At 37.4% G+C, this 25,313-nt stretch overlaps 1 protein-coding gene across 1 annotated transcript; it reads left to right on the top strand.

The window, feature by feature from the left end:
- Positions 1-7,003: 7,003 nt before the first annotated feature.
- On the top strand, positions 7,004-9,866 carry LOC126187617 (ras-like GTP-binding protein Rho1). Its single transcript, XM_049928810.1, has one exon. The coding sequence runs from the start codon at positions 7,276-7,278 to the stop codon at positions 7,852-7,854; it is 579 nt and encodes a 192-aa protein (XP_049784767.1). The 5' UTR covers positions 7,004-7,275; the 3' UTR covers positions 7,855-9,866.
- Positions 9,867-25,313: the final 15,447 nt, after the last annotated feature.

Genomic DNA, 25,313 nt, shown 5'->3' with positions numbered 1-25,313 from the left:
ATTGAAGAAATTGAAATATGTAGGAAAATAAGGAGATGGGACGTGGATACATTGGAAGAACCAGAGGCTGCTGAGAGCTTCAGAGGGTGTATTGGGCAATGAATGATTGAAACAGGAAACTTGAGTACAGCAGAAGATAAATGATTAGCTTTGAGAGATGAAATAATGAAGGCACCAGAGGGTCAAATAGATAAAAAGACAAGGCCTAGTAGAAATCCTTGGATATCACAGAAGATGCTGGATTTAACTGGTGAAGAGAGAAAATATAAAAATGCACCAAATGAAGCAGGCAAAAGAAATCTAAAAAATGAGCTAGACGATAAATGCAAAGCAGGTAAGCAAGAATGGCTACAGGACATATGTATCTAGGGGAAAGATAGGTACTGCCTATAGGAAAATTGAAGATACATTTGGAGAAAAGAAAAGCAGTTGTATGAATATCAAGAACTCAGAAGAAAAACCAGTAGTAAGCAAGGAAGGGAAAGCTGAAAGGTGGAAGGAATATATAGAAGAACTTTAAAAGGGAAATGTACTTGAAGGCAGTATTATAGAAAGAGCAGAGGACGTAAATGAGGATAAGCTAGGAGATATGACACTGCAAAAAATATGCCAGATTATGGAAAGACCTAAACCAAAACAAGCCCCTGGAGCAGGTGATATTCCATCAGGACTACTGATTCCTTGGGAGAGACAACCCTGACAAAACTATTTCAGCTGGTGGGCAAGATGTATGAAACAACTGAAATACCCTCCAGGCTTCAAGAAGGATGCAATAATTCCAATTCTGAAGAAAGCAGGTGTTGACAGACATGAATAGTACCAAACTGTTAGTTTAATAAGCCACAATTGCAAAATGTTAACATGAACTATTTACAGAAGAATGGAAAAAACTAGTAGAAGCCAACCTTGGGGAAAATTAATTTGGATTCCGGGGAAATGTAGGAACACAAAGCAGCATTGACCCTATGACTTTTCTTTAAGACATGTTAAGGAAGGACAAACCTACAATTATACCTTTCACAGATTTGGAAAAAGCTTTTAGCAATGTTGACTGGAATACACTCTTTGAAATTCTGAAGGTAGCAGGGCTAAAATACAGGGAGTGAAAGGTTATATACAACTTACGCAGAAACCAAATGGCAATTAGAAGAGTTGAGGGGCATGAAAGGGAAGTGGTGGTTGAGAAGGGAGTGAGGCAAGGTTATAACATGTCCTTGATGCTATTCAATTTGTATATTGGGAAAGCAGTGAAGAAAACTAAAGAGAAATTTAGAAAAGGAATTAAAATTCAGGGAGGGTTGTAATAACTTTAGGTTTGCTGATGATACTGTAATTCTGTCAAAGACAGCAAATGACTTGGAAGAGCAGTTGAATGGAATGGACAACAGCTTGAAAGGAGGACATGAGATGAACATCAACAAAAGCAAAACAAGGGTAATGGAATGTAGCCAAATGAAATCAGGCAATGCTGAGTGAATTAGATTGGAAATGAGACTCTGGTAGTAGAAGATGGGTTTTGCTATTTGCACAGGAAAATAACTGATAATGATCAAGCAGAAAGGATATAAAATGCAGACTGGCAACAGCAAGAAAATTGTTTCGGAAGAAAATAGGTTTAAGTATTAGGAGGCTTTTTCTAAAGGTATATGTCCGGAGTGAGGCTTTGTATGGAAGTGAAACATGGACAGTAAATATTTCAGACAAGAAGAGAATAGGAGATTTTGAAATGTGGTGCTACCGAAGAATGCTGAAGATAGATGGGTAGATCATGTATCCAACAAGGAGCTACAGAAAGGAATTGGGGAGAAAAGAAGTTTGTGGCATAACTTGAATAAAAGAAGGGATCAGCTGATAGGACACATTCTGAGGCATTGAGGGACCACCAATTTAGTATTGGAGGCTAGTTTGGGTGGTAAGAATAGTAGAGGAAGAGCAAGAGATGAGTACAGTAACCACGTACAAAAGGCCGTAGGTTGCAGTAGTTATTCAGAGGCAGAGAGGCTTGTGCAGGATAGAGTAGCACAAGTTGCATCAAATCAGTTCTTGTACTGAAGACCACAGCAATGGCAAAAATCTTTCTATATATTCCTTCCACCTTTCAGCTTCCCCTCCTACGCTTTGTATTTGTTTGTTATCTGAACACTTGCTGTTGATACAGCTACTTGTCTTTTCTGCAAATGTCTAACTAATTTTCACATTACCAACATTCTTATTTCCTGTAGTTATGCATAATTCTGCAGCCTTGCATTTGTCATCTAGTCATTCCTGCTTAGCCATTCTGCACTTCCTATCAGTCTTATTTTTAGAAATCGTTATTTCCTTTCACCTACTTCATTTATTGCATTTCTGTGTTTTTTCCTTTGGTCAGTTGAATTCAGTAACTTCATTTCTAAGATTTTCCTACTACACTACATCATTTTACATGTTTGAACTTCTGCTGCCTTTATTGGATCAACTCTCTAAGCTACTCATTCTTCTCTTGTATACCTTTCCCCTACTTCAATCAGTCTCTGCTTAATACTCACTCTGAAACTCTCAGCAATCCTTGATTCTTTCAGTTTATCCAGATCTCTTCTTAATCTCATACAATATAGTACCTATATTAGTATACAGCTTATTAGTTGCAACTCTCAACAAAAAAAAACATGAGAAGAGACCTTCAGAACAAATATATTTAACAGTCTAACAGAAAAATAGTTCACAATGGCTACAATGTATGGCATAATCATGTGGAAAAACAGGCGCAGCACAGTTCTAGCTAGAATAGTGAATCACACGATGAGCGTGAACAGAATGTGGGCGATCGCATACGTAGACGGCGTGGAGCTGGTTGGCACTAGTGCAGGTGTCATGTGTGGTCACTCAGTCGTAGTGTCTCCTCCTCGTCGTCACGCTTCGCAATAGTAGATGGGAAGTGACTGTTGTGTCATATGCACCAGTAGGTTACCACATCTCTTCTTCCACGGGGAAGTGGTGAGCTGCGTCTCGGCAAGTTGGCCACTTCGAATAATCACTTATTTTCAATTTGCACAAAACCCAGACTACTGCTGTTACAAACAAAGAACATGGAAGAGAAGCAGAGGTTCAGAAGAGAGTGAGGCAGGGTCATATCTAGACTCAATGTTTTCCAGTCTGTATGTTGAGCAAGCAATGAAGGAAACCAAGGAGAAATTTGGAAAAAGAATTAAAGTTCACAGAGAAGAAATAAAACTTTAAGTTTAGATGATGACATTGCTATTCTGATAGAGATGGTGAAGGACTTAGAAGAACAGTTGAAAGGTTTGTCTCGAAAAGAAGTTGTATGATGAGCATCAACAAAAGCAAAGCGAGGGTAATGGATCAGGAAGTACTGAGGAAATAAGACTATGGAACAAGACTTAAAGTAGCAGATGAATTTTGATATTTGGGTAGTACAATAACTGATGACGGCCGAAGTAGTGTGGATATAAAAAGTAGACTGGCTACAGGAAAAGCATTTCCGAAAAATAGGAATTTGTTAACATCTAATATAAATTGAAGTGTTAGAAAATCTTTTGTGAAGGTATTTGTCAGGAGTGTGGCCTTGCAAAGTGAAACATAGATGATAAGTAGTTCAGACACGAACAGAATAGAAGCTGTTTAAAAATGGTGCTATACAAGACTGCTGAAGGTTAAATGAGAAGATTGAGTAACGAATAAAGAAGTATGCAATTGAATTGGGGACAAACAGAATTTATGGCACAACTTGACTAAAACAGGGGATCAGTTAAAAGGATACATGAAAGGCATCAAGGAACTGTCAATTAGGTGAAGGAATCAAGTGTGCACAGTAAAAATTGTAGAGGGAGACCAAGGGAAGTACACAACAAGCAGGTTCAAATGGATCTGGGTTGCAGTAGTTGTTCGGAGATGAAAAGGCTTGCACACTGAATGCCACAGTAACAACAATTATTGAGTCCATTGTGTCATATATCTTTAAGTTTCATTTCTCCAATCAATTATTAGTATGGTTTATTGTGTTTTCAGTAAATATGGAATGTGTTGTATACACTTTGCCATTATATATGTATCTAAACATTTTTACTATAATTATTACAACATCATGAAAAGGAACATTGCTACTCATCATAAGGTGGAGGGCGGAGATGCTAAGTCGCAGATAGGCTCAACAAAAAGACTGACACAAATAAAGCTTTCGGCCAGCAATGCCTTTGTCAAAAATATAAAAAACACACACACACACACACACACGTGTGTGTGTGTGTGTGTGTGTGTGTGTGTGTGTGTGTGTGTGTGTGTGTGTTTGTTGTGCCTCACTGTGATAAATAAATAAAATAAATAAATAAATCTCTGCTATATGGTGAGTAGCAACTTTCCTTTTCAAAATATTGTTACATTCCATCCCAAAATTTCCATTGTTCACTATAATTGTTATGTATACCTTACCTAACCCACATCATGTAGGGCCTACATGACAGCTGATAAAGAAATATAAATCTATAATACTGATATGACATCATACACTCTGTTGTTACTTAAAAAAAACACAGTTAGTACAAAGATGGCAATGAAAAATTTCATGACAAAGTTTAAAATGTTCTTTCATAGGTCCCTGTGAAATAAAATTTTCCCTTGTAATGCATTTTTTTCATTATAAGTGGTTTGTTACAAGTGGAAAATATGAAATGAAATGATTGTATGGCATGTTGGCTGGGAGGCCCCATCCGGGCAATTTCGGCCACCAAGTGTGATTCTTATTTCAGTCGATGCCACATTGGACGACTTGCATGCCAGTGATGAGGATTAAATGACAATGCAGACAACACGACACCCCGTCCACGAGCGGAGAAAATCTCCAACCCAGCTGAGAATCGAACCTGGGCATGCTGCATGAGAGGCAAGCACATTACCACTAAGCTAAGCAGGCAGACAGTGGAACATATGTCTGGATGTAACTCTAACATGCCATGCAATTATTTATCACCATACTTGCTGCCCTTCTCTGTATATTTTTAATGTCCCCTGTTAGTGCTATTTGGTGTGGATCCCACCCACTTCAGCAATATTCTCCCTACAAAGTGTGACACCCAAGTATTTGTATGATTTTGTCAATTCCAAATGTGAATCACTGATATTATTGTCAGCGGATACTATGTTGTTGTTGTTGTTGTTGTTGTCTCCCCCGCCCCCCCCCCCCCCTGGCAGTACTTCGTTATAGATAACTGTGTCATTTGCAAAAATTCTGATGTTACTCTTAATATTGTCTGCAAGGTCATAAATATAAAACATTAAAAGGAAGAGCCCGAACACACTTCCCTAGGGCAAACCCAAAGTTACTTCTATGCCTGACAATGACGCTCCATGCAAGATAACATGCTGTGTTCTCCCTGCCAAAAAAAAATTCTCAATCCAGTTATAAATTTCGCAATGGTATGATCGTTATTTTGACAATAACTGTAGGTGTGTTATGGAGTTAAATACTTTTCACAAATGCTGCATCTTCCTTACTTCCTTGATCCAAAGCTTTGGCTTTACACGATCAATGTTTCTGGAATTCGAGCTGGTTGGCATGGAGGAGGTAATTCTGATTGAGATACCTTGTTATGTTTGAGCTCAGAATATGTTCTAACATTCTACAACTCATAAATGTCAAGGATAATGGAATGTAGTTTTGTGGATCATTTCTACTATCCTTATTGTAGATGGGTGTGACCTATGTTTTCTTCCAAGAACTGGGGACAGCTTCTGATGGATCTACAATAGATTATAGTTAGATAGGCTAACTCAGTTGCAAATTCAGTATAGAATCTGATAGGGATTTCATCAGGGTCTGGAGCTTCGTTCAGTTTTGATGCTATCAGCTGTTTCTCAACACCAATTACACTAATACATATTTCACTCATATTTTCAGTGATGGGGTTTAAATTGGGGCTATTTCCCTGGGTTTTCATTTGTAAAGGAACATCTGAAAATGGAGTTAAGAATTTTCAGCTTTTGCTTTCTACCCCTCAATGTCAATTCCCATCTCATTCGCTAGGGACTAGACAATAACCTTGGTGCCACTCAACAGCCTTTACATACGACCTCAATTTCTTTGGATTTTGTGAAGGCTCATTTGACAATATTCTGCTATGGTAGTAATTGAAGCCTTCATGTATTGCTCCCTTAACAACCAAATGTGTTTCATTCAACATCTCTTTATCTACACCTATTATGCATTAATATGTTTCTTTACAAGTCTCCTTACAGTGACTGTATAGCACAAAACGTCCATCACATTATGAACTGTTCTACAGGGTACTTATCTTGAATTAGGATGTTCTAACGGATTCCTCAGGATGAATCCTAGAAAATAACTATCTTCCCTGTAGGCGTTATGCTTACTGCTGTAGGTTAGAATCAGCAACTGATTTTAAAGGAAAAATACATATAATTTTTCGTTGTAGAAGCATTCTGCAATATTTGCTACTATTCCTCTACTTTCCCTGGATACACAACTCAACTTATTGTTTCAGAGGGTCAGCAACGGGCAATGAACGTTTTCATAACACATACGATGCAAAATAATTTGAACGCTAGTTAATGAAATTGTATAATGCGCCAATTAACTTTTGCTTACAGTCAGGATCCCAAACAATAAATATTTCTAGTTCAAAATTAATATTTTCGCAGGGGGGGGGGGGGGGTGGAGGGCTACAGCCCCGAGATAAGAGCGAAGAACTGGTAATTTAGAGCACTTTTTTGTTGATATGAACAGCTTCAGACATTGTGATTTTAACAGTGGCCACATATCGCATACAAAGTACTTTTATCATTATAGAAAAAAGTCATTAATTGGGGCTATCTTTCGAACATATCTCAAAACGCTGCTTTATCTTAACGCAATGACAATTCATAACAAAAGCAACGTTCGGTTACAAATTCTACATACGCCCTTTTCCACTTCCCTTCTGCCTAGACTTCCCCTCCCTCGCATAGTTCTGCTCGAAATGGGCGTGGCTTTTAGGTTTTAAGAATAGTGCTTGGGGTTGTCACTTAGTTAGTAGCGAACATTTGATTTACTATAGCCGGTATGTAAAAAAAGATATTTTTCACTAAACATCAAATGCCCAGTAAGTAACGATACAGTATGCAATTACGAAGGAATATCCGGTTTTGTGTAATGTCGTCAGTCTTTTGTCACAGCTGTTGGCAATAGTGACTCATTCGCTGTCGTTCGGGTCGGTGGTCGTTGGGACCTGAGCAACGTTTTGTAGTTTTGTGTCATAAAGTAATTTTGCCACCATTCCGAATATCATGGCTGCTATTCGTAAGAAACTAGTAATTGTAGGTGATGGTGCATGCGGTAAAACTTGCCTTTTGATTGTGTTTAGCAAGGATCAGTTTCCAGAAGTATATGTGCCCACAGTATTTGAAAACTACGTAGCCGATATTGAAGTTGACGGCAAACAAGTCGAATTGGCTTTGTGGGATACAGCTGGTCAAGAGGATTATGATAGGCTTCGGCCTCTGTCATATCCAGATACCGATGTTATTCTTATGTGCTTCTCCATCGATTCGCCTGATTCCTTGGAAAATATACCAGAAAAGTGGACCCCAGAAGTAAAACACTTCTGCCCAAACGTTCCTATCATCTTGGTTGGAAACAAGAAAGATCTGAGAAGTGATCCACACACTATCAAGGAGCTTGGTAAAATGAAGCAGGAACCTGTAAAACCAGCAGAAGGGAGGGCCATGGCGGAAAAAATAAATGCATTTGCCTATCTTGAATGTTCTGCAAAAAGCAAGGAAGGAGTACGTGAAGTTTTTGAAACAGCAACAAGAGCCGCTCTTCAAGTCAAGAAGAAGAAATCCGGCAGGTGTAGGCTGTTTTAAGCTGCGAAAACTTTGATTATAGTGAATTCATTTTCAGTATTTGTATTCAAAGTTTTAGTAACAGGTTTGCCGAAAATTAAATAAATTGAAACTTTAAATATTTAGTGCTTGTTAGAATATATGCTGTTAGATTTCAAGAACTTAATGGGAACTCGATGTGCAATCACAGTGCGTGTGTTTCGTGTTCGTTTCAAACACTAGATAATTTTGAGGATCCATTCTAGGCAGTGTTATGGAATAGGCATATCCGAATGTTTTGTTGCATTTGTAATGTAATATTCCAATCGTTGCAAATGATATTGACTGTAGTAAGATACTTCCATAGTATCATAAATCAACAGAAAGTTGCCCCCCCCCCCCCCTCCTGTCGTCTTATGAGTGACCATTGGTGTTGTGTGTATTTGTATTAATTTGGGGAACGAAGGACAAATGGATATATGGACAGGTACATGTAAGAAAGAATTGTTAAGCTGTAAGCAGTTCATTTATTTCTTTGTACATTTAGTAATCAGTAAGCAAGAAGTCTTGTTAGCCCTCTGGTCATTCAGCTGTAAGTATGATGACAGTGTAATGTTAGCATTCCAGCTTGCAGCAGTTGACATGTTTGCATCCTTATAGGATAATGATTTGTTGAATGTTAGTGCTTCAGTTCTGAGCTATATGTACCTGCAAGCAGTAAGCTATAAAGGAAATCATGAGGTTTTGTTGAAATCTCTCTCTCTCTCTCTCTCTCTCTCTCTCTCTCTCTCTCTCTCTCTCTGACTGACTGCAATATACAGGTAACTGCATTGGTGTCATTCTTGTCATTTGGATAAGGCTGAAACATTTTAAGACATAATAAATTATGTGCAGCCTGACAAAACTTGGCAAAATTAAATGTATTGAAGTGCAAGCATTACCTTCATTATAATTAATGAACTTTATTTCAGTAAGTGGTTGGGGCTTATATCCAACATTTGTGATTTTAAACAGCTATAGGAAATCATGATGTGCCAAGTATCTAGTGTGAATAAATGTCTTCATTTGTTTTATCCAATATTTATATCACTGTTTCCACTAAACTGATTATTTTATAAAAGATTTTGTCCAAATCTTTATATTAGACTTTGTTAAAAATCTTTGCATTTAAGAACAGAATTTACATGATTCTGCAAATGTTGTGTAGCATAAAGACCCCCACTTTTTGATTTTGCCATATTTATGTATAAATTATTTTCTGGTCTCAAGACTGACAGCCATGTCTTAACTTTCATGTTTGTGATATATATGACTTAGCCATATTTAAAGCAATTTTTTGTTTCTTTTAATACTATTATGATCAACATCATACTGTCTCCATATATCAAGAGTATTTCTGTTATTTGTACAATGGTTTGAATAGTGTGATTTTTCACGTTTTGAAGTTCGAATTTCAAAGGAAATAGTAACTTGTTAGAAAATGCGACTTGTCTGTAACTATAAATGATAAAATTAAGCTGCAGAGCGAATGACTGAAATCAATAACTTGGTGCTAGTGTAGCAGCTATTCTCTCTTTCTGCATATAATCTTGTTGCTTAAAGGTTTTTTAGTTTGAAGAGAGTATTAATTTTATTGACACATTTTTTATCTGAGAGGTAGAGTAATAATGGATATGAGAAATATATTTTTACTTACTTTCATACTGCTTTTGAGTTTGTTTTGGTTATAGGTAAATTTATCCCTTAAAAATTAATCTTAAAGAAGAAATATATAATCTCTCCTGTTGGAAACAAGGTTACAGCACAATTAATAGCTTGTTTTTATTATGGAAGTATTAAAAGTACTTTTAGGTAATGTTTCAAACTGTGGCTGCAAGTTCTTTTGGGAGAATAAGGTGCTGAAAAAAATATTTTGTTAAACCCTGTCTGAGTTCATTTAGATTGCAGTAAAGCATTCTGAGCTTTTTATAATTATGGTCCAGATTTACAAATTGTCCATTGTATTAATTAAATGTAACTTAGAAGTGGAATGAATATTTTGATATAAAAAATAACTGTTGTAATTTTTTTTAACCCCCAGATAATGTAACTGATCCTTTTCAAATGTTTCCTTAAGTTTTGCATGGTGCATTTACATGTGTGTCTAGTTTTCCATTCACTGATCAGTGCATTATCAATGATTTACTTCTCTTAGTGGCTTAGAATTTAAATAGTAATTTGTCTCCTGAGCCATAGCTCAATTAATTACATGGACCACATGTGCAGCAAGCTATCAGTTAAACTTCAAGAAGCAGTTGCATACGTCATGAACATCTGTAATACTACACATTTTCTATGAAATTTTTTGTGTGTAATTGATAGCTGAATTGGCATAATGCTTGTTTTCTGTTGAAGTTAGTTGTGTAGGCACTAAGGTGAAAAGGATTAGTATCATTATTCCAATATTACTTTGCAAAGGAATAGTTTACTATGTGTTTGACTTTTAAAACAGGGACTATAAACTTCAAACACAGATGTTTGAGGAAAACTGAAGATGGAAATTTTTTTTATATTGGTAAATTTCCCTAGAATAATATGTATGTAGTTAAAGATATAATGGAAGTACCTGGAACACTCAGTATTTGTAGCATTAAGGACTCCACTATTTAGAACTTTGAGAATAGGGAATGTAGCTGTGCAAAACTTTTAAGCTCTCAACAATGTGATTTTTCCTCCTGCTCGTTTGGAGAAATGTGGGCTGGTGGCCCAGTGATAAAACACCAGACTACAAATCCAAATGTCTTGGGTTTGGTCCCCAGTTTTTATGTCACTTATCACTTTTTTTCAAATATGGAAATACTTGTTAATGTGAGAAACGAGTTGCACAATGTTAACTGTAGGTCCTCCTTTACCTGGCTGTGGAGTCAGCTCAAAGGTTGGAGGAAGGCAGAGGCATATAAATTCAAAGAGGACCATATGCTGTGATGTTAAAAACAGTCTTTGGATTGGTAACTGCTTTACTATTCATGTTGTACTTGCTAGTTTTTGTGTAGGATAGGCATCTCCTATTATTACAGTAGATAGGCTGTAGTAAATGTTCCTCAAGTTCAGTACAGTGAACTTCCTAAGGTACAGATTAATCTAGAAATACTGACAGATCCACTTAGCTGCTCACATACAAAACTAGCTTGTTCTTCTAGGTAGGTCTGTTTCCCATAACCCTTCCGATGTCATAGTGATGTGCTTTGTGAGGAAATGTTTTTGATCTGCATATTGAAAAGCCTTTGAAAGGCAATAAAATATGACAACTGGTGACATATTTTTGTCGAAGGATTGCAGAACATAATTCTTGAATTACTGTGTAGGCTCAGGTGTGGACATAGCTTTCTGGGAAATACGGAAGCGTCCGATCCCGCCTGTCTGCTTTGACCCATGACGTCACAAATATGGCGGAAACAAAAACAAACACACACACTTTCCACAAGAAGCCTAATGACACTAACGGGACAAGCGCGGGAAATGGGGTGTTTTGGGTGGGGGGGGGGGGGGGGGCAAACTAAATATAAACAAATTTAGACGTCTTGCGTAGCTACAACGTGTAAGTGAAGACAGCCATGCATGAATACCCACCCACCTCCCCAGGGGTCGTAACCCCTGAAACCCACAGAAGATGCTTCAGTAGCTGATGAGTGTTTTGTCTTTTTTTTAAAAAAGCTCACGGGATAGAACGAACAGATCAGAAAGATAAATATAATAAACTAAAACAGAAATTGGAGGAAACATAATTAAAATAAGTAATAAGCGTTTTTAAATTTTAAAATAATCTCAAGAGATAGAACGAACAGATCAGAAAAGTAAACAAAAATAAGATAAAACAGAACTGGAGACAGCCACACTCAAACTAAACTCCGCGCCGTCATGACGTCACACACGACAACACCCTTACGTCACGGGTCAAAGCCGACGCGTGGGATCAGACGCTTCTGTCGACCCGCTTTCTGCAATGCACATTCTAATGATTTCAAGATTGTCAAGATACTTAATGACGTGTGCAGCAGTTTGCTGAGGATTTTAATGTGTGTAGTCAGAAGTGGGTAGGATGATTGTGCCTTACATTTTCTCTCCTTTCTTGTGGAGTGGCTGCACTGTAGCAGATATAATTTTGTCAGAGTAGACATGCTGATTCACAGAAGCATTAAATGTGTGAACTGAAACATTGTGCAGTTCATCCAAATTGGCTTCTAGAGAGTTATTGGCAATATTTTCTACACTTGTTGATCCTTAGCTTCATTCCCAGTCACAAGGGATACATTTGTCTTCCTAAAATGATTTGGAAAATAACTTTGGCATATATCAAGAGCTACTACAGCCTGTTTGCTTAGCATTATGTAAAAGTGGTCTTGAAATTTCCTACAGTCATCTGTTGATTACTTACCTGCCTACCAAGAAAATTTAAGTGTGTGTGTTCTATTATTGCAGTTAGCTCCTGTCCCAGTCCTTTTTATATCTCAGGCTGTTCTGAATTTCCTGTTGAAGTCTGATGGAAGCCTTGCTACTCAGCTTACTTAAAATCTGTAAATCGCCAGTAAAGTGGTAATTTGCAATTGTTTCTCTAATCCATTATTTCACTCAACTTGCAAATGGTTTGTTGTATTCATTCCTCTGCCTTTAGAAAATCCAATGAATACTCTATGGCGCTGGTGCCAATTAATGTGAACATTTTGTATATTACAGAGTTATAGTTGTATTGTTTTGCAGTTATTGTATAATTCTTGTATTGTGAAATGACCAAATAAACAGAATAAATACACAATTTTAAGACACTGGTGGAAAATTATGCCACTACCAAGAAAAGGACATCTCTGACTGTACAGGGCAACTGAACACGGTTCCATTGCAGCACATGTAAAAGCTTCGCACAAAATCCCCACTTTAGATGCTTTGAAAATTAAATTAGGGAAATTCTTCTGGCCATTGAACAAACGGCATTTGATATTGTTGTGAAGATGGAATTTATACTCCAATTTTGGGAAACACTTTCCTCAGCGCACATGCCATAGATAATTATACAAATTTCTTCTGTGTTGTTTTTCTTTCACCTGGAAAGAGCATCATACCCAGGTGCCTGTATTTTTTTTAGTATTGTGTGCCAAATACACACCTGGCATTACTTCCAGAATTTGTTGTCAGTATTACATATCTGTTTTTCTGGTTCACTTTTTTAGCTAAACAAGTATTTGGGAAAAAAATATTGAAATAATATCCTTGATTTCTTGTAAAATTTTCCTTAAAATAACCATTTGCCATCATAAGAGAAGAAATTTTAAGTTTACCCAACATAAATTTCTATTTTATCATGTAATTTGTGTCCTCTTGCAGACATTTCTGAATAGCTTTAACAAAGCACATTCTGCTATGGTTAGATTGAAATTTTCACCTTGTCACTAGTTGTTGTGTTCTTACATTTGAGATTTGTTTTTGCCTCCCTTGTGCCTCAGAGATCTGTTGCTGTTCACCAAAGGAAAGTAACTGCCTCATTTGTCTATGTTAGTACACTCATAATTCCCAAGGTTCTGAACTTGTAGTTCACGTATGTCATTTGAAGGCATGCAGGTTGAAGAGGTTGACAGTGTTAAATTTTTGGGATTAAAACTTGATAATAATTTCAGTTGGGAAGGGTGTACCACAGAATTGCTGAATTGCCTAAACAAGCCTGTATTTGCAGTGTGAACGATGTCAGATACAAATATTTAAAAAAAAAAAAAAAAACACTTGCATACTTTGCTTACTTTCATTCTATTACATCATGTGGGATCATATACTCCAAGGATAGCTCGCCAAACGGAGCAAAAGTTTTAGGGTGCAAAATAATGTAGAAACCTATTCAAAGACCTGGGTATTCTAAATACTGCTTCAGTATATTTATTCCTTAACAAAAGTTGTTGCATATAATGTCTCTGGTTCCAATCAGTGGCTCAGTACATGATATCTATACTAGGAATAAGAGCAATTTACATAAAGACCTAAAATAACTTTACTTGCTCCAAAAAGGCCCAATATTCAGGAATACATATTTTCAATAAATTGCCAGCAACTGTTAAAACCTGGGCTCAGATAAAGCACTGTTTAAACAAAATTTTAATGTTACACTGTAGGAAATACTGCAACAAGCCACAAGTTTTCTTGAAGTGATTTTATTATACAATTACTAGTTTAAAGTTCATCGCCAGATGGCAGTGTGGACTAATGTGCGAGTTTTACATTTGTGCCTTTGCTAGTTTGCATTTTTACTGTTCTTGTTGTTCACTTTGTTATACTTTGGAATCACTCTTTCAGCTAGATAATTTTTGTTAAATACTATAACAAGTATGGTTTTTTTTTTAATGAAGCCTGCACTTTCTGTAGTCATGTGTTGCGGCTGATTGCAGTATTTCATACAGTGTAATTTACAAAAGCAGCAGTACATAATATCTATACTAGGAATAAGAGCAATTTACATAAAGACCTAAAATAACTTTACTTGCTCCAAAAAGGTCCAATATTCAGGAATACATATTTTCAATAAATTGCCAGCAACTGTTAAAAACCTGGGTTCAGATAAAGCACTGTTTAAACAAAATTTTAATGTTACACTGTAGGAAATACTGCAACAAGCTACAAGTTTTCTTGAATTGATTTTATTATACAATTACTAGTTTAAAGTTCATCGCCAGATGGCAGTGTGGACTAATGTGCGAGTTTTACATTTGTGCCTTTGCTAGTTTGCATTTTTACTGTTCTTGTTGTTCACTTTGATATACTTTGGAATCACTCTTTCAGCTAGATACTTTTTGTTAAATACTATAACAAGTATGGTTTTTTTAATGAAGCCTGCACTTTCTGTAGTCATGTGTTGCAGCTGATTGCAGTATTTCATACAGTGTAATTTACGAAAGCAGCTGAGGTGTCCTTGAATCAAAATGAATAAAGTAATGTCATTATTACCCCGTCAGTTAAAGAGAACTTCAACTATTAAAAATAATACTTGCTGTGGCATTTAACAGAAAGGGTCCAGCTGAAAAATTTATTCCAAAGTATATCAAAGTGAACATAATGAACAACAGTAAAAGTGTGCAACTAGCAAAGTACAGAAATGTAAAACTTGCAAATGAGTCAACACTACCATCTGATTACGGGCTTAGGCCCGAAGCTAGTAATGGTATAATAAAATCACTTCAGGAAAATTTGTGGCTGGTTGCGGTATTTCCTACAGTGTAATTTACAAAAACAACTGTGGCATACTCCAACCAAAATGGATAAAAATAAGTATTTGAAACACTTTTTGGTAAGCAACTCCTCCTACTCTGTAGATAATATCTTAACAGGGGCTGTTGAGCCAGTATTAATTCTGTAAATAATAGCAATTCCAGTTTACTGTAATGCATTCTCCTGGCAAATGATCAGGGAAGCAAGTATTATATTTACATGTAAAAAACATGTTATGCTTTGTGACATGTTCCACATCCTGAGAATCAGCTCATGTCTGTGGAACAAAAACTGAATCTAATCTAGATATGATAATGGAAAGTCCTGGGTGGAATACAAGTAATGGAAGCAGTAAAGGTAACCAAAAACAGTAGTGTTGAGCAGTCTTAAGGGTAATTTAATGGGGAAGTTAAGTTGCTTATTTTGACCTAGTGCACCTTCCTATACTTAAAACATTCTCATTTGTGACATCTTACCTGATGAATGTTTTCTTTCCTGTTTTATCTCTATTTTTATTGTGCACCTTAATAGGCTTTTCACTATTCACTCAATTTTCAGTTAGATTCAATCATAAAGGAGAGCCTCCTACCAAAAAAGCAGCTAATTTGAGACAAAAAAATGCAACTGCTTTTCCTCTTACATTACCGTATGATGATTTTGTCTAATACTTCAGATTAACTTTTGTACATATTTGGATATCTAGACCCAAAATTTCTATTAGCTACATCATAAATTCAATGTAGAGGTGCATTAAAATTCATTGTGTCTTGTAAACATAACTGTGTTGTTACAGGTGTAGGTAATTGTTTTATTATAGCCCAAGGAACTGATGAATGACAAAGGTAACTTGAGAGTTGGTGGCAGGGTGGTTAAAGCAAGCAAAAGATTAAAAGTGCTTTCATTGGAATATCATCATAGTGAGAAACTGTTACATTTCAGTGACCTAATGATTTATGTGACTGCTTTACCAGTTGATGACACAAAACTGATGAAATTATTGATTGATTGACTGACTGTTTAATGTATGAAACAATTAACGTTGTGTACAGTTCATCATTCAAAATATAAATAAAATAAACTATTGTTCTTGTCATCATCTTCAGACCAGAGACTGATTTGATGCAGCTCTCCATGCTACTCTATCCTGTACAAGCCTCATCATTTCCGTGAAGCTACTGCAACCGACATCCTTCTGAAACTGCTTAGTGTATTCATCTCTTGGTCACCCTGTACAATTTTTACCCTCCACACTTCCCTCCAGTTCTAAATTGGTGATCCCTTAATGCTGCAGAACATGCCCTACCAACTGATTCCTTCTTCTAGTTAGGTTGTGCCACAAATTCCTCTTCTCCCCAATTCTGTTTAGTACCTCCTCATTAGTTACATGATCTACCCATCTAATCAGCATTCTTCTGTAGCAACACATTTTGAAACCCTCTATTCTCTTCTTGTCCAAACTATTTATCCTCCTCGTCTCACTTCCATACATTGCTACACTCTATACACATACTTTCAGAAAGAACTTCCTGACACTTAAATTTATACTCAATGTTAGCAAATCTATATTCTTCAGAAATGTTTTCCTTGCCATAGCCAGTCTACATTGTATATCCTCTCTACTTTGACTATCATCAGATAATTTGCTCCCCTAATAGAAAAACTCATCTACTACTTTAAGTGTCTCATTTCCTAATGTATTTTCCTCAGCATCACCTGATTCCATTATCCTCATTTTGCTTTTGCTGATGATCATCTTATATCCTCCTATCAAGATACTGTCCGTTGCGTTCAACTGCTCTTCCAGGTCCTTTGCTGTCTCCTGTCTCTGACAGAACTACAATGTCGTCGGCAAACCTCAAAGTTTTTAGTTCTTCTCCATGGATAGGCTACTTATGTCTCATATGTGTTGCGACAGTTTATTATAGAGTTTGATGTCATCGCACAAAAAACCCTGTTGAGTTTTGACTTTATTTTTTTCTGCTCAGGTGCAAATTATAGCTTCATCCTCATGTACTAGACGATTTTTAACAGATTGGTCATTTCTTCTCCCCCCCCCCCCCTCTCTCTCTCTCTCTCTCTCTCTCTCTCTCTCTCTCTCTCTCTCTATCTCTCTCTATCCCCCCCCTCCCCCCACACACAACACACAGAAAAATACGTTCACAGGGGATAATTAAAATTAACAGCATTTTAAAAAGTGACAGCCAGAAAGAGAATAGTAGTTAAGGGAGTGAGACAGGGGTTGTATCCTATCACCAATATTATCCAATCTGTACACTGAGCCAGCAGTAAAGGAAACCAACTTGGAGTAGGAACTGAAGTTCATGGAGAGCAAATAAAAACTTTGGCATTCGCTGATGACAATGCAATTCTGTCAGAGAAAGAAAACGACTTGGAGGAGCATTTGAACAGAATGGACAGTGTCTTGAAAGGAGGTTATAAGACAAACATCAACAAAGGCAAAACTAGGATAATGGAATGTAGATGAATTAAATTAGTTGTTACAGAAGGAATTAGATTAGAAAACAAGACACTTAAAGTAGTAGATGAGTTTTGTTATTTGGCCAGCAAAATAACTGATGAGAGCTGAAGTATAGAGTACATAAAATGTAGACTGGCGATGGCAAGAAAAATGTTTCTGCAGAAGAGCAATCTGTTAACACTGAATAAAGATTTAAGTGTTAGGAAGTCTTCTCTGAAGATATTTGTATGGAATGTAGCCATGTATGGAAGTAAGACATGGATGATAAACAGTTTAAACAAGAAGAGTGTAGAATGTTTTGAAATGTGGTGCTACAGAAGACTGCTGAAGATAAGATGGGTAGATCATGCAGCTAACAATTGGCACAGACTGACTGGAAGAAGGGGATTGGTTGATAGGGCGCATTCTGAGACATCAATGGATCACAATTTAGTGGTGCCACATGTATTGCTTTTTTTCTGCAGTCTGGATATGACTTGAATATACTGACTCTCCAAAATATTGTGCCGTAACTAGTGACAGCTGGTGACCATAAGCAAAATATACAGGTGAGAAGCACAAGGTATGACATACTGATGTAACAATTTGGAGAGTATAACATGCTGTAAAGGTGCAGTTATAAATTATTTTTAAATGCTGTTCTTACTTTGACAGTCAGCATACATTCCAAGAAATTTTGCCCCTTCTGCTCACTATATAGGTTCATTATTTATATTAAGGTTATTAAATCTGTTTTTTGTTGATGTAGAAGTTCATAATACTTGTTTTCTTTATATTTAGTGTTACTTTATTGCCCACTTATAAACACTGCTAAGTGTTTTATCAACTTTTTCACTCGATACTTCTGGTGACTTGTCTGTGATCAGTATGTTAGTCATTTGCAAGCAATATTGTTTTTCCATTCTTGATACCTTGCAGATTGCATGTTGCCTATTTATATATTTAGAATCAGAAGTATATTTTTCAATATAGTTAGAGCTACTTGATGTATGTGTAATTTCAGTCAATGTACTCTATTTTCTAGCTATTACTGGAATCGCTTCTTCACCACCCCCTTATTCCCAGTTCACGTACCTTATTTGACAAGTATTTTGTGATCTTCTGTGTCGAATGCTTTAGTTATATCAAGGAACTTACCCATTGCACAGATCCCTTAATCCAGTGCTTCAAGAACATATTTTGCGAGATATGCTGTTGCTGATTCAGTGACTTCCCTTGATTGGAAACCGAACTGGTCTTTGAAAAGGAGTCTGTATTTATTTAAATAGTTTGTATGTCTGCCTTTCAAATTAGTCTATTATTTTTGTAGTTCTCAAGAGTAGTGAGAGTGGTCTAATTTTTATATTATTTTCAGTGTCATTCTTTTTTAAGAGAGCCAGTAATTTAGCATATTTTAAGTAGTCTGGAAACCTATCCTGGTTGAATGTTTGATTTATAATGTCAACAAATGGTGGTATTAGGCTCTCTATACTGTTTGCAAACTGCTTTACAGATTTCTTCCATTGTTGTGGGCAGTAATAACATTGAATGTGGTACACATTTATTTAGCTTTTTGGCATAAGGGACTGTTTGAAATTTTTCCTGTAATTTTGTTCCTAATTAATAAAATGTTTTGGGCTATTATGCTGTGGGTGGATGAATTTCACATTTAAATACAATGTTTCATCCTCATCTGTGGAAGACATTTTCAAGGGGGGTGGGGAGGGGGGGGGAGATCATAGCTTCTTTGAGTGTCCGATTCACACCTTGGCTCAGTACTGTGATTTGGACACTCAAAGAAGCTATGATCACCTCCTTGAAAATGTCCTCTGCAGATGGTGATGAAACGCAGGGTTTAAATGTGAAATCCGTTTGACCACAGAATAATAGCCCAGAGCATTTTATTAATTGTGACATTTCTGGCCATTAACATTTTACAATTTTATTCCTGTACTGTTAAAGTAGTTATTTATATAATTTGCCAGATCATTCAGATTTTTTTTGTTAGAGTCCCTTTGTATTTGATTTTAAATTGTATCCAGGTTTACAATCTTCAGTGGAGGTTTGTCTTTGATTTCAGCAGTGAGCATCAGTTTGGAATTATGAGCCCTTGCTGTATATTTCATTACCAATGTAGACGTTACATATTCAGCTCAATAAGATTACATTGAATCAGAATGTTTCTTGAAAAATCACTTTGAAGAAGCATTTACTATCAAAGGAGCGCATCAATTCCATGTACTCATTCTGGAAACTAGATCAAAAATACTGGTGAAAAACTTTTTTTTTTTTTTTTTTTTATTCAGAAGTATGCAGAAAGGAAGTCTCAAAATCTCTTGATATACTAAAATTAGCTGACTTATCATACTACATCACTGTTGTCTATCAAGCAAACTGTTGGCTCGGGTACATCTGCAATGCAATTTTCTTTTTAAATGCATCCCCATCAAAACAGAAATAAGTTATTTCTTACCTTGCAGTGTCTTACTAGGAGCAACACATGGTCAACCACATCTAAAATGTGAGGTATGCAATCCAGACCAGAAGCTCTAATTTTTTTCCTGCTTTCCTTTTTCTTTCACAAATTCAGCAGTAATGGGTTTTAAATTGAAAAATCATTACAGGAATGCCCCGTGAGCTAACCAGCGCACTTTGCAGTAATGTATCTGTGCTTGCCATGGATAGCGTGTCAAGTCCAAAAATTAGAACTCCGCAAATTGCAATTCAAAGTTTAACAACTAATGCAAAATTCTGTAATGGTGGCAAAAAAATTCCCAGTATAAATTCGTTTTCCATTTTAAATGAAATATAGTCTCTGATGTTCAGCATCCAAGTTGGAGTGCACTCATGAAAGTCTTCATTCTGGATTTGAGCTTTGATCTTAACTTAGGAAAATGTGGTTCTGCAGTCTCTTAGGAATGATGAAGTATAGGTATACATGAATATAATCATTTATTCTACGCAAATACTGGAAAAAACAGCAACTACTCAATGTTGGTAAATTTTGGTAAAAATACTGGAACCCTGGAGAAATCAAAGGTAACAGGTGCATCGAATCATTCTTTTTCTCAGGTGAAATGTTGCAGGGTTCAGAATACTTCAGAAGCAGCATCAACATTTGCTGTTTTCCCCATCTCCTGAACTTCACAGTTCTGAATGTTTCCACTTTTTCCACTGATGTTTGATAAAAAATAATCCCTGGTTGGTGTTTTTTCAACTGAAGCAGCCTGACCTGCCTACATTGGAATGGATTACTGTCATCATCTTTGTCACGATTTTGTAACTGGGTTTTCCAAGAGGGCTGTGTAGCCAAGTAAACCATTTCACTGCATTTTGAAAGGAGTGAAACAAACACACACACACACACACACACACACACACACATATTCTCTCTCTCTCTCTCTCTCTCTCTCTCTCTCTCTCTCTCTCTCCGACCCCCCTCCATATCTCTCTCTCCCCCCCTCTCTCCCTCTCCCTCCCCCCCCCCATTTATTAAATGTATCTAGTTGTGTGGATGTTCTACAGATCCATTTAAAGTTTTTCTTTTCTGCTCTATCAAACAGAGTGATGAATCACACTCCATGGGAGTGTGTCCGAAAATAAGAAATTTATGGTCGATTATTTCCAAGGTTGGGTATGTTTGAAGGGCAGATATGCAGCTCTCAAAATATATTATCAATGTTTTCACTTTTAGTTTGCTGTTTTGAATGTAGTTGTACAAGCAGGATCCCTCTTCATTAGGTTCTCTTGCAGTTTCAGCTCCATGCCATAAATAACAGGGAGTCTCCCCGCAGCCCCCCCCCCCCCCTCCCCGTCCCCCCAAACACACACACACACACACACACACACACACACACACACACACACACACAGAGAGGGAGAGAGTCACATTGTGTTAGATTGTACATCCATAATGACCGTTTGTAAAATGATACTGAATTTTTTGAGTAAGTAGTTTGGGATACTCTGCTGCAAATCAAATGCAATGGTATGTATTTTGTGATTGTTCTTGGGAGCTTTACTTTTGCAAACTGCATCAGCTACTTCATGATGTTTCACAGCTTTCACACCTTGGGTCTTTCTGTTTCTGGAGCAAGCTTCAGTTGCATTTTCATTTTGTCACAGTTGGGCATGTGTTCACTTCCAGTGTTTTAATACTAAATTTCATCTTCTGTAACTGCTCACAAAAACCCTGTAAGGCACATTGCCGTTATCCTTTATTTCTTTAGCATTCTCTTCCTGTAAGAATGTAATCATAAGGTGTGGGACCAAAAACGTTTTACTGTAGTCTCTTCTCAAATTATGACACTCAGCTGATCAGTACCTCGGATGTCTGTTTAAATACTCCAGATGATATATAATCATCATTAAACAGTACATAATAGAAGACTGTAACTGCCTCACAGCTGTGTTCTCCTGTTATGAATATTGTCTTTTTCGGGTCTCTTAGTCTACATGGCTACACATGTACAACAATCGCCGGTTGAAGTGCCCCATTCCCCAGTAATCCTTAAACAATATTTCAAGTCTTTCACCTATTCATATTTCTGAAAACTTGCTCCTGCACTAGTGTAAAGGTTTCAGTTTTCTCTTGTGGTATGTTTTGTTTTTATATCCATTCACCTCATATTACAATCCCAAATATTGAAGGATTTTATGAAAATTCCTTTTCTGCCCTGTTTCCTTCTTAACCCATCTCTTCCTGATAGTTACCTTTCTTGTAAGACGGTTCAGTGACAAATCCTCACTTGGCTAATTGTCAGATTCACTGATGATAGGATGACGTAGTCACCTGCTTTCATTTGAAATTAGAATAAATGGGTCATATCGGCATTTGATTTGCAGTTGATCCATTACCTGAAAAAAGAGGCATGAAATTCTTTACTTATGATGAAATAAGAAGTGTCTGTTAATTTGTAGAAAACATTATTGCAAAGGTTATTGTTGACATTGTTTGTTTTGAAAGCAGATAATTAATCATCATAATCATCATCATCATCATCATCATCATGGACAGTTTCCAGCCTTTGTCCGGGTCTGTCTCTCTTGCTGCTATCTCTCCGTCTTCACCTTGGTCCAGTCTTCTCCTTTCTTCTGGATGCATTCCTCTACTCCTTTCAGTCATCTGTCTCTCAGTTTTCCTCTTGGTCTCTTTCCTTCCAGTTTCATCTCGTGTATCCTCCTGGGTATCCTCTTCTCCATTCTCTTAATATGACCATACCATCTCAGCCTTGATTTATCTACCTCCTCCTGTAATGGTTCCACCTTCCTTAATGCCCACCGAGCGAGGTGGCGCAGTGGTAAGACACTGGACTCGCATTCGGAAGGACGACGGTTCAATCCCGCGTCCGGCCATCCTGATTTAGGTTTTCCGTGATTTCCCTAAATCACTCCAGGCAAATGCCGGGATGGTTCCTATGAAAGGGCACGGCCGCCTTCCTTCCCCATCCTTCCCTAATCCGATGAGACCGATGACCACGCTGTCTGGTCTCCTTCCCCAAACCAACCAACCAACCTTAATGCTCTGATCCTCTTAATTTCTTAACCTGTCTATCTTTGTGACTCCATACCGTTTCTCAAGAATTTCAGATCACTAGCTTGTACTTTGCTTTTCTCTCTTCCTTTCATAAACCAGGTTTCTGATGCATATGTCAGGATTGGGATATAATATTATGGTATATAACCTGTTCACTGATTTGGGATACATGCTTGCTCCATATCAGGCTTCTGACACTCTTGTGAAATGCTTCTGCTTTTCTCCCCCGCTCGTTTATTTCTCTGTCATTTTTTCCATCTTCCTGTGTCAGGCTTCCTAGGTGCTTGAAACTCTCCACTCTCCTCAATTGTTCCTCACCAATTGTTATTCCAGTTGTTCCTCTCTCCTTCTTTCTTGTCATGATAACCATCTCATATTCTTCATCCCATATTCTTGAACTGTTCATTCCCATATGTCCAACTGCTCTTGTACTTCCTCTTCCTTATTCCCCCAAATCATCAGATCATCTGCAAACACCATAGCTTTAATCTTCCTTTCACCAATTACTTGTGCTACTGTAATCATTATATTGTCCATCACTACAATGAAGAGTAATGGTGAAAGTGCACTTCCCTGCCTCAAGCCATTCTTCTGTTTAGTCCAAGCTGATCTCTCTCCTCCCACTTTCACACAGCTCATATTTCCATGATACATTTCCCTTATCCTCCAAATAATCTGTTTTGCTACTCCTTTGTTCTCCAGGGCTTTCCACACTTTGCTTCTATGTACACTATCATTCGCTTTTTCAGTGTCCAGGAAGGTCATTAGTAGATCTATTCCATATTCACAGTGCTGTTCCTGCAGTTGTCATACAGCAAAAATTAGATCCACCGTGGACCTTCCCTTCTGAAGCCATGTTGCTCTTCTCTCATTCTTCCTTCTAATTTTTCCCAAATTCGTGCTTCCAAAATTTTCTCAAAAATCTTTGCACAATGACTCATCAATCTTATCCCCCAATAGTTCTTGCACTCTTTTCCCCTCTTCCAGTCTTCTGGGATCATCTTCTTTCTCCACACAATTTTCATTACTTGATATAGCCATTGTATCCCCACCTCTCCTGCTGCTCTCACCATCTCTACACTTAGCTCATCCAGACCTGGTGACTTCCCTCCCTTCATCTTGCCCAATGCCTCTTCCATTTCTCCCCATGTAAGGTCTCTTTCTATTTGCTGTTCCTCCTCTTTTTTTCTCCCCGGCTTGTTCCTCCTCATCCAGGTCCCCATTCGGGTTCAGGAGTTCTTCAAAATACTCCTTCCACATATTCTTGAGTTCCTCCTTATTCTCTACACCTTGTCCACTTTTGTTCACTATTCGAGCCAAATCTGTCGTACCGTTCTTCCTCTTACTTTTAATCATCCCATATAATGCCTTTTTTTGAACCTTCACTATCCTCCTCCAACATTCTGGTCCACTGTTCCATCCACTTTCTTCTTTCCTCCACCACCACTCTTTTGTGCTTCTTTCTTTCTTGCCTGATACTCTTCCCTTGTCTCTACTGTTCTCTTCTGGAACCATACCCTAAAGGCTCTATTCTTCTTTTGTACTATATCCTTTATCATTCCACCAGGGTGTTTCTTTACATCTCTTTTTGTTGCTTGTCCTCCCACATATTGCTTCCGCCATGCTTACTAATATTCCTTTGAATCTACCCCGTTCCTCTTCTACCATTTTTGGTTCATCCTTTGAGATGCTTTCTTTTACTACTTGTAGGTACTGTAGCCTGCTTTCTTCCTCCTTCAACTTCCATTCCCTTATACGTCTTTCCTGGTTTTCTGTCCCTTTATTATCCTTAGTCCCTCTCAGGTTCATTACCAGCAAACAGTGGTCACTATCCAAGGCCTCTGATGGTAATACCTTAATGTCAATGATGTTCCTATTCATCTCACTATCATAAAGGAAGTAGTCAACTATTGACTTTCTCTTTAAATCTGGACTGTACCAGGTAATCTCATGGCTCTCCCTTTCCCTGAACCAAGAGTTCCCAACCAGAAAGCCATTCCTTTTACAGAACTCCAATAGTCTTTCACCTTCCTCATTTTGGCAGCCTCAACCTTCTGGTCCAAAGCACACTTTCGCAGCCTTGTCTTTCTCTTCCAACGTGTGCATTTAAATTCCCCATTACTATGATATTCTTCCTTCCCATCTGCTTCTGCATTTCCTCTTCAAACTCTTGCTTCTCCTCAGAAGTGCAACTCACCTGCGGCACATACACTCGTATTACCTCTACGGTCATCCCCTCGAGTGATATTTTGGTCTTCATCATCCTATCACTTATTCTCTCCA

The sequence above is a fragment of the Schistocerca cancellata genome, chromosome 5 (assembly GCF_023864275.1).
Source record: "Schistocerca cancellata isolate TAMUIC-IGC-003103 chromosome 5, iqSchCanc2.1, whole genome shotgun sequence".
Taxonomy (NCBI): Eukaryota; Metazoa; Arthropoda; class Insecta; order Orthoptera; family Acrididae; genus Schistocerca; species Schistocerca cancellata.
Note: the sequence above shows the minus strand (reverse complement) of the source record. Positions and strands in the feature narration are given on the sequence as shown.